This window comes from Anomalospiza imberbis, chromosome 6, assembly GCF_031753505.1.
Source record: "Anomalospiza imberbis isolate Cuckoo-Finch-1a 21T00152 chromosome 6, ASM3175350v1, whole genome shotgun sequence".
Classification (NCBI taxonomy): domain Eukaryota; kingdom Metazoa; phylum Chordata; class Aves; order Passeriformes; family Viduidae; genus Anomalospiza; species Anomalospiza imberbis.
In genome coordinates this window covers 38,816,881-38,830,251 of record NC_089686.1, presented here as the reverse complement: position 1 = coordinate 38,830,251, position 13,371 = coordinate 38,816,881, and the positions used below count along the sequence as shown (strand labels likewise).

The 13,371-nt window shown below is 56.4% G+C and overlaps 2 protein-coding genes across 11 annotated transcripts in view; both read right to left on the bottom strand.

Annotated features, from left to right (window-relative positions):
• Nucleotides 1-729: 729 nt before the first annotated feature.
• Nucleotides 730-5,993, bottom strand: MDK (midkine). 2 transcript variants are annotated; one of them, XM_068193540.1, is made up of 5 exons: nucleotides 5,938-5,993; nucleotides 2,544-2,627; nucleotides 2,282-2,443; nucleotides 2,013-2,174; nucleotides 730-1,614 (listed from the first exon to the last, which is right to left on the bottom strand). In XM_068193540.1, the coding sequence occupies exons 2-5, from the start codon at nucleotides 2,620-2,622 to the stop codon at nucleotides 1,589-1,591; spliced, it is 429 nt and encodes a 142-aa protein (XP_068049641.1). In that variant the 5' UTR covers nucleotides 2,623-2,627; nucleotides 5,938-5,993; the 3' UTR covers nucleotides 730-1,588. The 2 variants fall into 2 exon arrangements, with proteins under 2 accessions (XP_068049641.1, XP_068049640.1); XM_068193539.1 differs by lacking the exon at nucleotides 5,938-5,993 and adding an exon at nucleotides 3,775-3,795.
• A 3,422-nt stretch (nucleotides 5,994-9,415) lies between these two features.
• Nucleotides 9,416-13,371, bottom strand: part of DGKZ (diacylglycerol kinase zeta) — a 54,412-nt gene continuing 50,456 nt past the window's right edge. For all 9 annotated transcript variants that reach the window (XM_068193557.1, XM_068193559.1, XM_068193560.1 and 6 more), the window contains one exon: nucleotides 9,416-11,821. In XM_068193557.1, coding sequence (XP_068049658.1) covers nucleotides 11,705-11,821 — 117 coding nt within the window. In that variant the 3' untranslated portion in view covers nucleotides 9,416-11,704. The remainder of the gene's footprint in view (nucleotides 11,822-13,371) is intronic.

Genomic DNA, 13,371 nt, shown 5'->3' with positions numbered 1-13,371 from the left:
TGTGTCTCATCTGGGCCATGAGCAGGTTCCCGCTCTCCCCACAGTGGGTGTGGGAGGCCTGATGCATGGCTCTGGAGGCAGGAGAGGATGACGTTGGCCTTCAGCCCTGCTCCTGCCCTGCGTGCAGGGGGCTCCTCCAGGGAGGCCGAAGGAGCCAGTTGCTGAGCTTTGTAAGTGGCTGTAATGCTGCCACGGGTGTTGCGGCAGAGCCCTCAGCATGCGGGCTTCAGCCTCCTCCCAGTCCAGCCGTGTGTGCAGCCCAGAGCACCCTGGGGCTGCTCCCCACCTCCTCCAAAGCCAGGTGCAAGCCTTGGTGGACGCAGCCAGGTGCAGGCCAGGGATGGAATGGGGCCACTCTAGCACTGGCAATCTCTGTGTCCGTATGTCCTTCCTGTCCTCATGCCAGGGTGCAACCTGCAGAAAGGCTGCCCCAATGCAGATGGGAACCCCTCCGTCACTGCCTTTAGGGGTACCCAAAATGCCTGGTGGGTTTCTGGGTATTTTTAAATGGTTACAATTGCAGCCCAACACACCCCAAGACAAATAAAGACCTTGGACCAGGAAACTAATGTCCATGGTGTGAAGAATGAATGAGTCATCACCTCAGTGGCTCCTTCCCTGCTTCCCAGTGTCACCCATTGGTGACATTTCCTGCAGCCCATCCCTTCTGCCAAGAGTAAGGGAGGGGCAACCTGAAGCGTTGTTGCAAAGAGGCTCTGAGATCTGGTGCTTTGTCCAGGACCACGTGCATGTGGCACCCAGGCCACCGCTGCCAGCTGCATGGTAACTTCACTGTTGGTGCCACTGGGGTCAGGAAAACTGGGGTTTGCTGGGGTTTCCAGCACAGCGGCACCTTGTGGGGACAACAGGGGAGTTCTGATATATTTTTTAAAAAATATTTTTATTGGAAAAGAAAAAGAAAAATTCCAAAAGGAGAGCTCCCACCCAGCACTGGTGTTGGCATGGCAAAGGCAGAGGGGCTGCAGCCCCAGCATGGACACACATGGTGAGAAGTGACAGAGAGGAGACACAGCTGCTTCTCAGGGTGATCCGCTGTATTTTCCTCAACTGCTGCAGGTAAGTTATGCCCCAGCCAAAGGGATGCTGAAATAAATCCCCTGAGGTGACAGCAGTCCTTGAGTGAGAAGCTTCAGTGATGGGGTTACTCAGGCATTCAACACCCAGCCCTTCCCTCTGGCACTAGTAACTGGAGGAGCAAGGAGGCTCCTGGGCTTGCAAAAGGATGTGCTAAAGGCAACTCATTTGTCCTGGAGGTTGGAAAAATGTGTGTTCCATCCCAGCTCTCTGAGTATATCCCAGTGAACCCCAATACCAGCTCAGAGGAGGTGAGCAGGATGCACTGGTAGTGCCCATGAGGCAGCAAGGAAGGAGGCAGCCTATCCTGCAGGGTGGGTGGGTTTGCTCTCTACAACACTAATGATTAAAACAAGGCATCTCAGTGAAAGAGGAGGTCATGGAAAGTATTAAGGAGAGGAGGAGGAAGACTGTAGTGTGGGCCAGCTGCAGCTGGACATCCAGTCCTGTAGGCACCATGTTGAGGGCCCGATGAGGATGCTGGTTTCCTGCTCTAGTCCTTCCCCTTGCCCTTCTTTGCTGCATTCAAGAAGCACAGGAGACAAGAGTTAGTGCATCTGCTAGCAGCTCACAGTCCCCCAGACACTGCTGTGGTAGAAAAGTAGCCAGCATGGCTGGCTGAGCACGGTGCAGTGGCTGCATCCCTGCAGGCAGCCTCCCGCCATGCCAAACCATGTTTTGCACCAGTCCTAGTGAGGAGAGCAGGGAATCCCCATCTCACCAAAGATGGTAGTGGTTTGTGGGGGGACCAGAGTTTTTCCTAGTAGCACCTGCATCCCACCTAGCCGGAAAGAGCATCCTATAAAATCCCCTACACTACCAGCAAAGCCAACCCCAACAGGCCAAGGTACCTCTGAAAAATCCCTGGCCAGGGTTGCAACAGGACCCTTCTGGGGAAACGAGTGTTAGGAACTGACCTTTGGACTTCGACTTGATCTTGGAGGAGCAGGGCTTGGTCACATAGACAGTCTCCTCACATTGGGCATTGTACAGGGCTTTCTTCAGGATGCCGGAGCGAGTCTTCAGGCCTGTCTGAGCACTACAGCCTCCCCAGCTCTCAAACTTGTACTTGCAGTCGGCTGGGTGAGAGGGGAGAGGCATCAGAACTAACCAGGACCTGGCAGGACATTAGCCCCCGTCACCCAGCACACAGTGGTCCCCAACCACCCTACCTCCATGTACCCACCTCCAAATTTCTTTTTCCAGTTGCAAGGGATCTTGCACTTGAGCTTCTTACTCTCATCACTGCAAGTTCCCTCACGGTAGCCTAGGCCACAGTCCTTACTGTTGGGAACACAGGGTCCCCAGCGCCAGTCCTCGCACTTGGAGCCATCCTTCTTTGCCTTTTCTGTGCAGAAAAGTGGAGTGGGTGCTCTCTGCAGGGACAGGGGAGCATGCCCCACTCTGCCCCCTGCTCCACAATCCCCCTGCCCCAGGCTGCCCCTTACCTTTCTTGTTCTTGCCAGCCTCGGCGGTGGCAGCCACCAGGATCAGTGCCAGGAGGAGGAAGAGACTCCGAACCTGCATCCTGTCTTGTGGAGGAAGGAGAGAGTTAGGTGGGTTGGAGGTTGGGGTGCAATGTGGTTTTGAGGAGGGGCACGGTGGGCTGTGGGCAGCCTGTGTGGGAGTAAGACAGCAGCTGCCTCCATTGCACACACCCACCTACGTGTGTGTGTACACCCCTGTGCCCTGCTTGTTGCCACCCAGTAGAATATGTTCACTAATTGCACCAGGAAGGTTAATTGTGTACCTCAACAGCTGCCTCCTACCAGGGAGCTGCAGGGCTGACAGATTGTTCCCACCCCTGCAGCCCCCCCATTACCCTGTATATGGTCCAGATCCTCTCCATGGGGAACCCCACAGCCCACACTGCATCTGGGGAAGGTCCTACAGTTGCCAGCCCTTACCCCCATATTTCTCTTGGATCCTTTATCCATGACCCAGCAGGCTGCTGCCCCATACCAAAGAGCCCTGGGGCCAGGGAACACAGCTCACATAGTACCTTACTCCAGTTCCAGAGGATGCCAGGGAAAAGGAAAAAAGCCCAGGAAAAGAAACCTGCTTCCATGAGAGGTCTGAAAGTTTTATCAGTGGATTAAACACCAAAAAAAGCATCCACAATGTGGGAGCTCATTGGAGGGATGGAGCCTGCTGCCCCCACCACCCATGCATGCAGGGGGTGTGCAGGTGTGCACACACCTGGGAGTAGGTTTGTGACAAGGATGCACACACGTAAAGGTTCAGTGCTGGGGATCGTGCCCTGTCCCCCTGCCCCGATGGCCTTCAACCATGGCTCCTCTCTGGCTGCCACCACGAGACTCTGTGGGATGTTGCTGCCAACACTGGGGTCCTAGATCCTGCTCTCAGTGGGAACAGGAGTGCAGGCATGAAGAGCCAACGTTTCAAATCTGGAGACCCCGTCCCTTTTCCCCCAAAGCCTTTTAAGATGCCACCCATATCTGTGTGGCAGCAGCCATCCAGAAAATACATGGCACCTGACCTGACTCTGTGATGGGCTTTGCAGAATTGGGCTGTAGAGGACAGGATGAAACCACAGGCCCCAGGGCACATCAACGAAGGGAAGAGCCTGGGGTCAGCATTTGCTCCCTCCCCTGGGCTCCCCAGGCAGCATGCCAGAGAGAGCAGCATCCCACATTATTCAGGCTCCAGTGCACTCACCTTTCATGCATCTGCTACCAAGCTGCCAGCTTCACTCTGCATTGAACTGTCACAGGGAATTACACAGACCATGAGATCTGCCTTCCCCCTCACCTAACCCGGCTGGGAACCATCCTACCAAGCAGAGCACGGCTCAGCTCTGCTTCTGCCCATCTGCCTTCAAAGAGGACAAGGGCTCAGCCAAGATGGGCTGGTTACAGATGACAAGGCTGGAGCTGAGCTGACTTACAAGACATGGCTGTCCCACTTTCTGCAGCTGCTCTTATGGGGTAGCACCTCTGACATCCACATTATTCACACCATCTCCCTGGTTTCAGGTCTTCTGCTAAATTCTCCCATCCTTTGCTGCAGGGCATTTCCCTGTGCTCTTTGCACCTACCTCCCAGCCCAGCACCTTCTGCTCAGGCCCTTCTGACATGGTCTTCAAGCCCCCAGGGCAGACAGGCCCAGCTCACTGTGCTCACCCCTGCCTCACCTCCAGGCACAGACTCCCTCTGCCATGGGTGCAGTGGGGCCCTGCCCATGTATACACAGGGATGCTAGAAGGATACCCTCTGAGGGGATGACCAGCTACAGCCCCAGGGACTCCTGAATTTGCTCCCAGGCTCAGCCCAGCATATCGCATTCCCCAGGCAAAGATCTGCAGGGACCTTCAGTCATGGCTCATCCTAAAGCATTCATAAGGAAAAGGGAGTGCAGTTTCCCAACTGGTTTTCCAAACAGCCAGGCAAACAAGAGTTCTTCCTGGCTGGGCTGACTCCTCAGGCATGCCCGCACCACCCCACTCCTCCTGCATCCCTGTGGGGCCCTGGCTTCTCTCCTCCTCATATGCTGCCTGGCTCTCACATAACATCAGTCCCTGTTCTCTCTTCCCCCTCCTCTAGCTGCTCTGGGTTTTTATGATCTAGGATTAGCTCTAAAAAGAAAAATAAAATCACCTGGTGAAGCTGAAGCTCTAAAAAGAAATATCACCTGGTGAAGCTGAAGCAGAGCTCAAATACCCGCTATTGCAATGGGAAGGCTTGAACCTCTCTCCGGACACCATTCCGGGACAGGTAGTGCCACCGACTTCTCCTAATGTGGCCCACACACCTTCCGCAGCTCCTGATCCCTCAATGCTGTCCCCATGCGCTCCCGGGAACGGAGCAGCGGCTGGGCTGGCACCCCCCTCACAGCCCCTTTTCCAGTAGTGGGACCTCTCGGTTCAGCTTTGCTCGGCTCAAATTGCAGCTGGCTCTGGCAGTGGTGGGCGCAGGACTGCTGTCCTCCTTCTGCGGGCTGAGCTGCTTCTCAGCCTCCGGGCAGGCAGCCCGGCACTCGAGGAGCCAGCCCAGAGCTCGGGAAGCCCGTGGCCTGGAGGACAAGCACCGCCACAGCAGGAGGTTTCCTGCTGCCTGGAAAGGGGACACCGAGCATGTGCCCGTGAGCCAAGGCGTTGGCACGGCCAGGAGGCTTTCCTAGAGGTGCTGAGGGAAGTAGGGGGGTTGTGGGGCTTTCCAGCAGGCGGCCTCACCTTCCCCTCGCAGGGACGAGAAGGTGCTCCAAGGGAAAAGGGTTCTGCCCCTGCACTGAGGGTAGAGGGGAGCAGGCAGCGCCCTTCCACACCTCTGCCCTCTGCTCCCTCCTCTGGGTAGATGCTGTGCCGTGAGCCCCGTAGAGCCTTTCCCTCGCCCTCCGGAGAGGCGGGCGGTGGTCGAGTCCCACTCCGGGGCAGGTCCCCGGGCTCCGATCGGAAGATCCCCACCAGCTGAGTTCTCCCCGAACCAATGTGGGGTGCTTCCCCAGAGGAATGGGGGGTAGGATACCGGGCCACTGCCTCAACCCATCTGCTCTCCAGGAGCCCTGATTCCCTACCAAACTCCATCCTTCTGCATCTCCAGACTCTTCCCTGGCTCGTCTCAGGCGATCCTGTACCGGGGGGCGGGGGGGGGGCACCGCCCCCAGTCCTCCGGCTCCAGGCTCCAATCGCCCTTTTCTGCAGGTCCTCCCCAGCCAGAGCCTATCCCCCATCCCGGCAAAGCCCCATCCCGCTCCGGGGAGCCCTCAGCCTGGATGACTGCCGCCTCCTCGGGGAGATGATGAGCGGTCGCCGCTCGCTTCGCCTGGGGCACCCATCTCGGTGGGGGCCCGACCCCGAGAGCTGTGGGCGGGGGCCGCACTCACCTGCGGAGCGGAGCGGAGCGGAGCGGAGCTGCTGCCTTTGTGTGGCGGCCGCGTGCGGAGCCCCGCGCGGCGCACAGCGGCCCCTGACGTCGGGCTCGGCTGGCAGCAAAAAGGTGGGTTTTTAGCCCAAAACTTATCGCAAGCTCCTCCTCTGCCCCCCGGCAGGCACAAAGGCAGGGCGGCGGAGGGGCGGCCCGGGGGCAGGCTGGCCCCTCGGCCGGTGGGGCGGGAGCAGCGCGGGCCGGCGGCGTCGTCGTCGTCGTCCTCGGCCGGGGGTGAGCTGGGCCCGGACACGGCCCCTGTCCCTTGTCCTCTCTCATCTTCCTGCTGTGCTCTCCAACCCGTACCCGCGGTGCGGTACCAGGGAAGCTGTGCGGGTTCAGCTGTCCATGCGCCCCAACATCAACGAGTGGCAAAAGGGTGCACAGCTGAAAAGCGAGGCAGCGTCTCCCCTGAGGGCTGCTGCTCTGAGTTCCGATGGAAGCTGGCCCCGGGGGCACCTCCGGGCCTCGGTGGAGTAGAGGGAACCATCCTGTGTCTCCAGCTCCGTGGATGCCTCCTCCATCAAGGCCACTGGCATCAATGGACGGACCTTTCATGATCCCTGCCCTTTTCACCCTTCTCTGCTTGCTCTGCCCCTCGTGGGAAGTTGGCAGGAAAGGGGCACTTGCTCAGCACCCAGAGCAGCACATCACTTACATTTACATGCTGTCCCAAGCGTCTCCCCAGTTCCATCCCTTGTGACCCGCCTGCCTGCCCCCGCCTGCCCGCCCCCAGCTCAGCCATGCTGCAGCCCTTCTCCTTGGGCCAAGCAGTGGTATCCGACTGCTGGTGGGGGATGTAAAGGACTTTGCAGATGTGACTGCTCCTTTCCCCCATCCACCACCTTTTCTTGGGAGGTGAGCAAGGCAGCAGCAAAGCCAATTCCCTTTTGGAGTCAGCAGCCAGAAAGGAGAGTGTCATGCAAGAAAAATGGGGCTCTGGTAGGGAATGGAGCCATTTCTCCACCTCTTATCCTGGAAGAAGTCTGCTGAGAGCAGGGCTGCCACAGGTGGGGTTGCAGGGTGGGGCTGTTTTTTATGAGCTGCTTTGAAACCAGGAATCACTTTCCAAGAGATTGCCACATTTAATTGCCAGTCTGCCAGCAGTTTCCTAAACATCTGCAGAGGTTTTGAGGAGAGCTGGTAAATGTGGGAACATATCATCTCCCCTTCCTGCTGCACACACAGCGACAGGTACTGCTCTGTGTGGTGAGGGGTCTGGAGATGCCAGGCTGTATGTTTGAGCCCAGCATGCAGAAATGGATCCTGAGAGCTGGGCAGGTAGTAAAGCCAGTAACCTCCCTCCATTGTTTGGCCTTTAAACTCAAGCTGCAGAAAGCTGCTGAAACAAACTTCAGTGTAAAAGAGGAGAAGGACCTAGGTGTACATCAGGTTTGCACGTCTGAATCACGAGACTGTGATGAGCAAACCAGGGCCTATAGAACTGTTAAAGAACTAGGTGTGGAGCAAGCACTGCTACTTCTCTTCAGCTGTTTCTGGCCAGGAGCTGAAGATCTCGCTGGAGTCCCCAGGGCACAGCAGCATAAGGTATGATGAAACCCTGTGTGCTAGCTGTGTGAAAGAGCAGAGATGCATTGGTGCACATCACTCTCAGCAGTGGCTGTGCTTGGTCCCTTTGGGCTCTTTCTGAGGGACATGGGGGAAATGGCTCCTTCCCCAGCTCAAATAAGCAGCAAAAGGCTGTGATTGCAGAAAGAGGCCTCATACTGAGGAAGGGAGGAAAAAAGAGGGAGCATGACCAACCCAGGTGCATTTCCCTGCAATTGGTTAACTTGAGCTTTTTACCTCTAAAAATGTCACAAGCTAATTCATGGCATGTCAGCTCTGCATTTTCCATCTCTGGTCAAAGCCTGGTCCTTGGGGAACTGGTAGTGAATGTTGTTGCAGTGTCAGTGCAGGGACACAGCCATGCATGGGAGAGGAATGACCTTATCCTTGTTGAGGTGTGTGCCAGGTAATCATTAACAGGGCCAACTGCTGTCACCTCAGCTCTGCTTGGCTGGGGCTGGGCTTGCATTGCTTTCTCCAGCCTGCACACATGCACCTGGTGCCTACACCCCAGGTGTGCTTCCATCCCACAGGAGGGCAGACAGACCTTGGAACCTCCAGCACCTGACTGAAAAGGAGAAAGAGGGGATGGAGAGAAAAGAGAGGAGAGAAAGGCAGGACTCTGCCCCAAAGGTACACTGCCCCTCTTCCAACACTCCTCATCAGAGTGATCACATAGCGGGACTGCTTTTCTTCCCCACTGTCTATTTGACACTGGGGCGGCTGGAAGACTCAATTGCCATGGTTACTGACAGCCTCCCTGCTGAGATGTGGGCCAAGCGCCAGCATGCCGGGGTCTGGGCACTGAAGCAGAGCGGCCCCCTCCTCCCAGTTGCACATACACCTGGTCCCTGGGGAGGCCAGGACAATTTGGTGTGCCTTACACCTGCTACAGATCCTCACTGCTAGCTCTGGGCAGGAGCTGAAGTTTGAAGACCATGAAAGAGAGGCACAGTGGGGGTGGAAGGGACAAAGCAGGCAGGGAAGGAGGCTGCTTCTCTGGGCAGAGAAGGGCTGGCAGGAGCACTAGGCAGGCTGCCAAACTGCTCCTAGAAATACGAGTCTGAGTATAGCTCCTCATCACCACTGGCTCTATCACCAGCATGCCATCCGCCACTGCAATTACCTCCTTTTTCAAAGAAAACTCCAACAGGATAGAAGTGTGTTGGCCACAGTCATCCTTATGAGTCTGAGGCTGGAAGCAGAAGTGTCACTAATCCTCTGCTTTTGTAATCAGAGAGTGGTCCTTCCACCAGAGTGGCAGAGATAATTCCTGCTCAGTGCTCAGCACTGGAGGCAGAAGCCCAAGACTCCCTTCTGGAGCTGGAAATGAAAAGGAAGAGCCTCTGGCAGGCTTATCTCCAGCAGAGCAGCATGGCTGGGGACAGCTCACCACAAAAAAAGGCCAACAAATGTTTTGAAACTGGAGGCTGGATGCTGCTCTAGTATCCACTGACAGCTGTGGCAGCTGCTGGGGCTGCTGCCTTTGCCCCAAGGAGGAATAGCAGGCTGCTGACTCACGCTTCCAAGGCCTTCTGGATCACTTGGGAAGGCAGTGCACTTTCTCCCTTTCCCACATTACACTGAGCATTATGATGCAGAATGGAGAAGGTCCCTCAGGACAAAGACCCCATATCTAGCAACAGTCTCAGAAGGATGCTGTGCTAGGAATTGGACAAGGACGTTGGCCAGCAGGGAAAGGAAGTGAACAAGGATGTTGGCCAGCAGGGAACTCCCAAAAATACTGCCAAGTTTGGATGGGGCAGAGGCCTTGGAATCCAACCTTGTTGTCTGCACAACCTTGTTGTGCAGGGCATCCATTGTGCCGTGCCCACTGCAATCTTGCGGATGCAGCAGGAGACAGGAACTAAAACATCAATCTCTTTATTTCAATGGCAAGAAACAACATCCAAACAGTCAAAGTTGAAAAGCAATGGGAACACAGGCTCGTGCCAGGCCTGGGGCCGGCTGGAGCCAGCACCCTCACATAGTTACAAAAATACAATCCTACAACAGTGTCTAAGAAACACAGACCCAGGTATTGCACAGAACCCCTGCCCTCAGGGGGCAGGGTAACCAACACCTCCTCCTTCTTCACCAAAGTATAAGCAGGCTTGGAATTGCACAGCAACTCAGCTCACAGGTGCACGGAGGGGCCAGGCAGGGAGGGGGACAGTGTGTCTCTCAACTACCTGTACAAAAACTATAAGGGAGAAAGGGGAAAGCTGAGGCTTTAAATGCCTCTGGGCCAAGTTGGGCATCCCATCTGGGGCAGCAGTGGTATGGACCTCTGAGAAGATGACAGTGCTGTGTCTATCAGTGGCCTGCCTGCAGTGCTGATGAGAACTCCAGGCACTTCTGGAGTGTCCTAGATGTCAAAGCATTAGTACACTATCATTATTATTTGCCAATACTGACACTGGTCCCTGGGCACCCTGCACTGCCCTGCATCTCTGTTCCCTAGTACAGCATCCCCCATCCTTCAAGGAAACCCTGCCCCTGGGCAAAAAGTCTGAAGGGTATTCTGGTTCCCTGCAGTATCCTCATACCCTTTTATTGGTAGTAGGAGGGATTCAAACGGTGCCACCCAGCACTACCCAGTGGGCACAGCTGCATGTGAGTGCAGAGGGACTGCACAGACCACACAAGGCAGCAGTAGTATCCTCTCCTAGAGCCAAGATATGAACAGCAATCCCCTTCACAACCACTGCCCACCCAAAAGTGCCAAGCAGGTCTGCTAGGCTCAGAGCCATCAGCTTTCCTCCTCTGTGGGCACCTCCTGGTCTCAGCGACTCAGTTCTGCAAAAGCCTTGCTTGATGCTCTGCAAAAGGCCTGGCTTGATATCTTGGCATCAAGTGCTCACAGCATCAAGAGGGGAGATGGATTGTGGTGCCTCATGCCCCAAGGCAGGTGGATGGTGAAATTCCATTGCACTGCAGGCATGACTCAGGGCTAGGAACCCTGATGGTTGCTGGGAATCCAAATCCCTCTTTCTACTAAAACTGGAGAGGGTGAGTTCTTGGTCTGCCTAAGTGGGTTGTGTCTCAGCTGGGTGAGCTTCCTGCAAAACCCCGTGCCCAATTTGGGGAATAGCGGGTGTCAGCCTGAGAGGATGCACGTTGCCAGGTTGGGGGGCAGGAGGGGATCCCTGAGAGCAGCACTGACCCCAGCACTGCCCGTCCAGCCCCGTGCAAAGTCTAGCATTGGAGGGGAAACTGAAGCAAGGAGGGCAGCTGAATCTAAGTCAGCATTTGGGAAATATAACAGGTGTCACTGCTGCCACTGCACCAGTTGAGTGCAGCTCTCCGCCATCCTGCAGTGGGGTCACAAAGAAACGCTCAGCAGAGTGGATGTGCAAACTGTTCCACCCAGCCCCATGGAGAGAAGTGTGGTGGGAGGGTTTGGTAGCCTTCCTCCATGGCATCCCAGCCCTGAGTCAGACTGCTGATTGAGTACTAAAGGCCCATCACGAGAGCACCTGCTGCCCTACTTCCAGCTGCACCAGACCCAGATGCTCTGAGGAAAGGCTGGATGCACAAGTGACTTCCCTCCTGCTGCAGAAGGCTCTGGGTAGGGCAACACAGAGACCTGGTGCAGCTCCAGGAGGGAGAAGAAGGCAGGGCCAGTAAGTTGTGGTGCTTTCTTTGGAACAGTCTGCAACTCATAGCCTCTGCAGTCTGTCCATGCAGCCTGTGCCTCCCACCGCTGTGCCAGACAGGAGAGGAGGAACAGGACACAAACCTAGCCAAACACCTAAAAGAGGGCCACTGTCAGCAGAGAGAGGGGCTCAGCAATGATATCCCACAAGGATTATAGGTAGGAGCCTGTGGAGGGGGCACTGGCATTGCTCCCATGAACAAGGGTGACTGGGGGCTTCAGCCTGACCTGCTCCAGCATGGCTGGGGCCCACCTAGGGCAGGGAATGTGGTGAATGAGAGGATAAGGGGTGGACACACAAAGAATCAGGCTTCAAGTCTGAAATATCCATTGTCCTCATAAACATGGTTCCAGCCCAGCCTGGGGCAGAGCTCTTCTGTATCCATCTCCAGGGACCAGGATGGCCTCTGGGGAGGGTTGGGCCAGATACAGCTCTGCCAGTTGGCATTGTACTCTTCTCATCCTGCATGAGCTGGCTCGGGCTAAGGCACACCAAGCACTACACAGCTGTCTCTTGGTCCTCCCGCTGGATCATCTGGTAGTGCTGTCGGTTCTCGAGGTAGGCAGCTAAGTCGGGGTCATTGGCTTTCTCAGCACGGTGCTTCGGGGTGTCTCCCTGTGCAGGGGAGGCAAGAAGTCAAGAGCACCGAATGCTGCCTAAACGCTGCTTTGGCACCCAAAGGTGCCCCCATTTCCCCATGTGGCTAGGTCCAGCAGAGCCTGCAGCCAAATCCCAAGTCAGGCGGAAGCCAAATGCCCATTTGCTCACTATGGGATCAAAGTATGCTCCTGAGGAGCCTGACTACTGCAGGCATGGGAGCTGTCATCAGCTCCAGGCATGGGCTAGGACATGACTGACCCACCCTGGGCAACACAAGGCACCCAAGAAAAGACAAAGGCTGGTCCCCCTGACCTGCTCGTCCCCTGTGCTGGGGAGGCAGGCGGGAAAGGGTGAGGAATGAGGGGTATGTCTGGGGAATGCTCAAGCATACCAACCCCCCTTCCTTCTCACAGCCTGGCTAGCACTCCAGCTCCCAGAGGAGGATCACATTTCACCAGCTTATTGCAGCCATCTGGATTGTGTCCACTAATGAACTCCTGCACTCCATAAAAAGCAAATCTGTTAACAGCTCCCAGCTCTGCCTCCTCTCCCCCTTCCCTCCCCCTGCTCCTTGCTCCACCTCTCCAAGTGCTCAAGCTCTGCTGTGCCACTAAGAATGGCCACAGAAACCTGGCTCTGCCGTTGCCATTGAAAACCAGCCCTGGAAGGGATACCCGTCCTGCTCGGCTCATCCCCTGGTGCACAGCAGGGCATAGGCAGCTCCAGCAGTGTGCCGGGGCCTCCAGAGCAGCCCGCAGCTATATTTCTCCATCAGGAGCAATGGTCAGACATGCAGAGTCCTCCACTGGGCCTGGATGTGGCTGTGCACAAAAGCCCATCCGTGTGTGGCTGCAGAGAGGTATCATGCAGCAAGAAATCTCCTTGGGATGTGCACCCCGTAACTGGGCACACCTCGTGGTCCTGCACAAAATCCCCAGCAGCCACACCATCAGAGGACAGAGACCACTGTGCTTTGGTGCTGGCTCTCCTTGATGGCCTCCTCCCCACATCCCCTGAATGCAATCACTCATTCAACAGAGGAGGAATTAAGCTTCTTTCCTGTTCCCTTGCAGAAGCCCCTCTGCATCACTGCCTGCCTGCAGCCTGAAACCGGAGCTGCCAGGGCCTCCCTGCCCGGCTGGGCTGAGGCACTGCAACTGATAAGGCTCAGCCTCCCTCACCACTGCAGGGAGCGGGATCAGTCTGCTCCAAACCCGTGCTACAGGTCTGCCGCTGGGGTTTCTAATGAGGTGGATCCTGCCTGTGCAGGCAGGCTGTGACCCGGAGCCCCTGAGAGGTCAGTGCAGCAGCACAGCGGGGTCCCCAGGCAGCCACAAACCCGACATGCGACATGCTTTTGCACAGGCACGTGCAAACCCATTCCCTGGGGCAGCCGCATGCCTGAGCAAGGCTCCCTTTTGTGCTGGCAGGCGGGGGGCTGTCCCTCTCCTCCAGGCAAATGAGGGGGCTGGGGACAGAGAAGGGCCATGCCTCTTGCCTCTGCCAGCTGAGTCTCCATTCAGGCCAGCCCCACTCTGGGCACTGTGCAAAGCCTAAGCCTTAGA

What these genes read in the sequence shown, in the direction of transcription:
- MDK (XM_068193539.1), bottom strand. An exon ending in GGCTGGCAAGAACAAGAAAG is followed by an intron (nt 2,444 to 2,543) that starts GTAAGGGGCAGC and finishes TTTTCTGCACAG; the next exon opens with AAAAGGCAAAGAAGGATGGC. An exon ending in CTGGAAAAAGAAATTTGGAG is followed by an intron (nt 2,175 to 2,281) that starts GTGGGTACATGG and finishes CCTCTCACCCAG; the next exon opens with CCGACTGCAAGTACAAGTTT.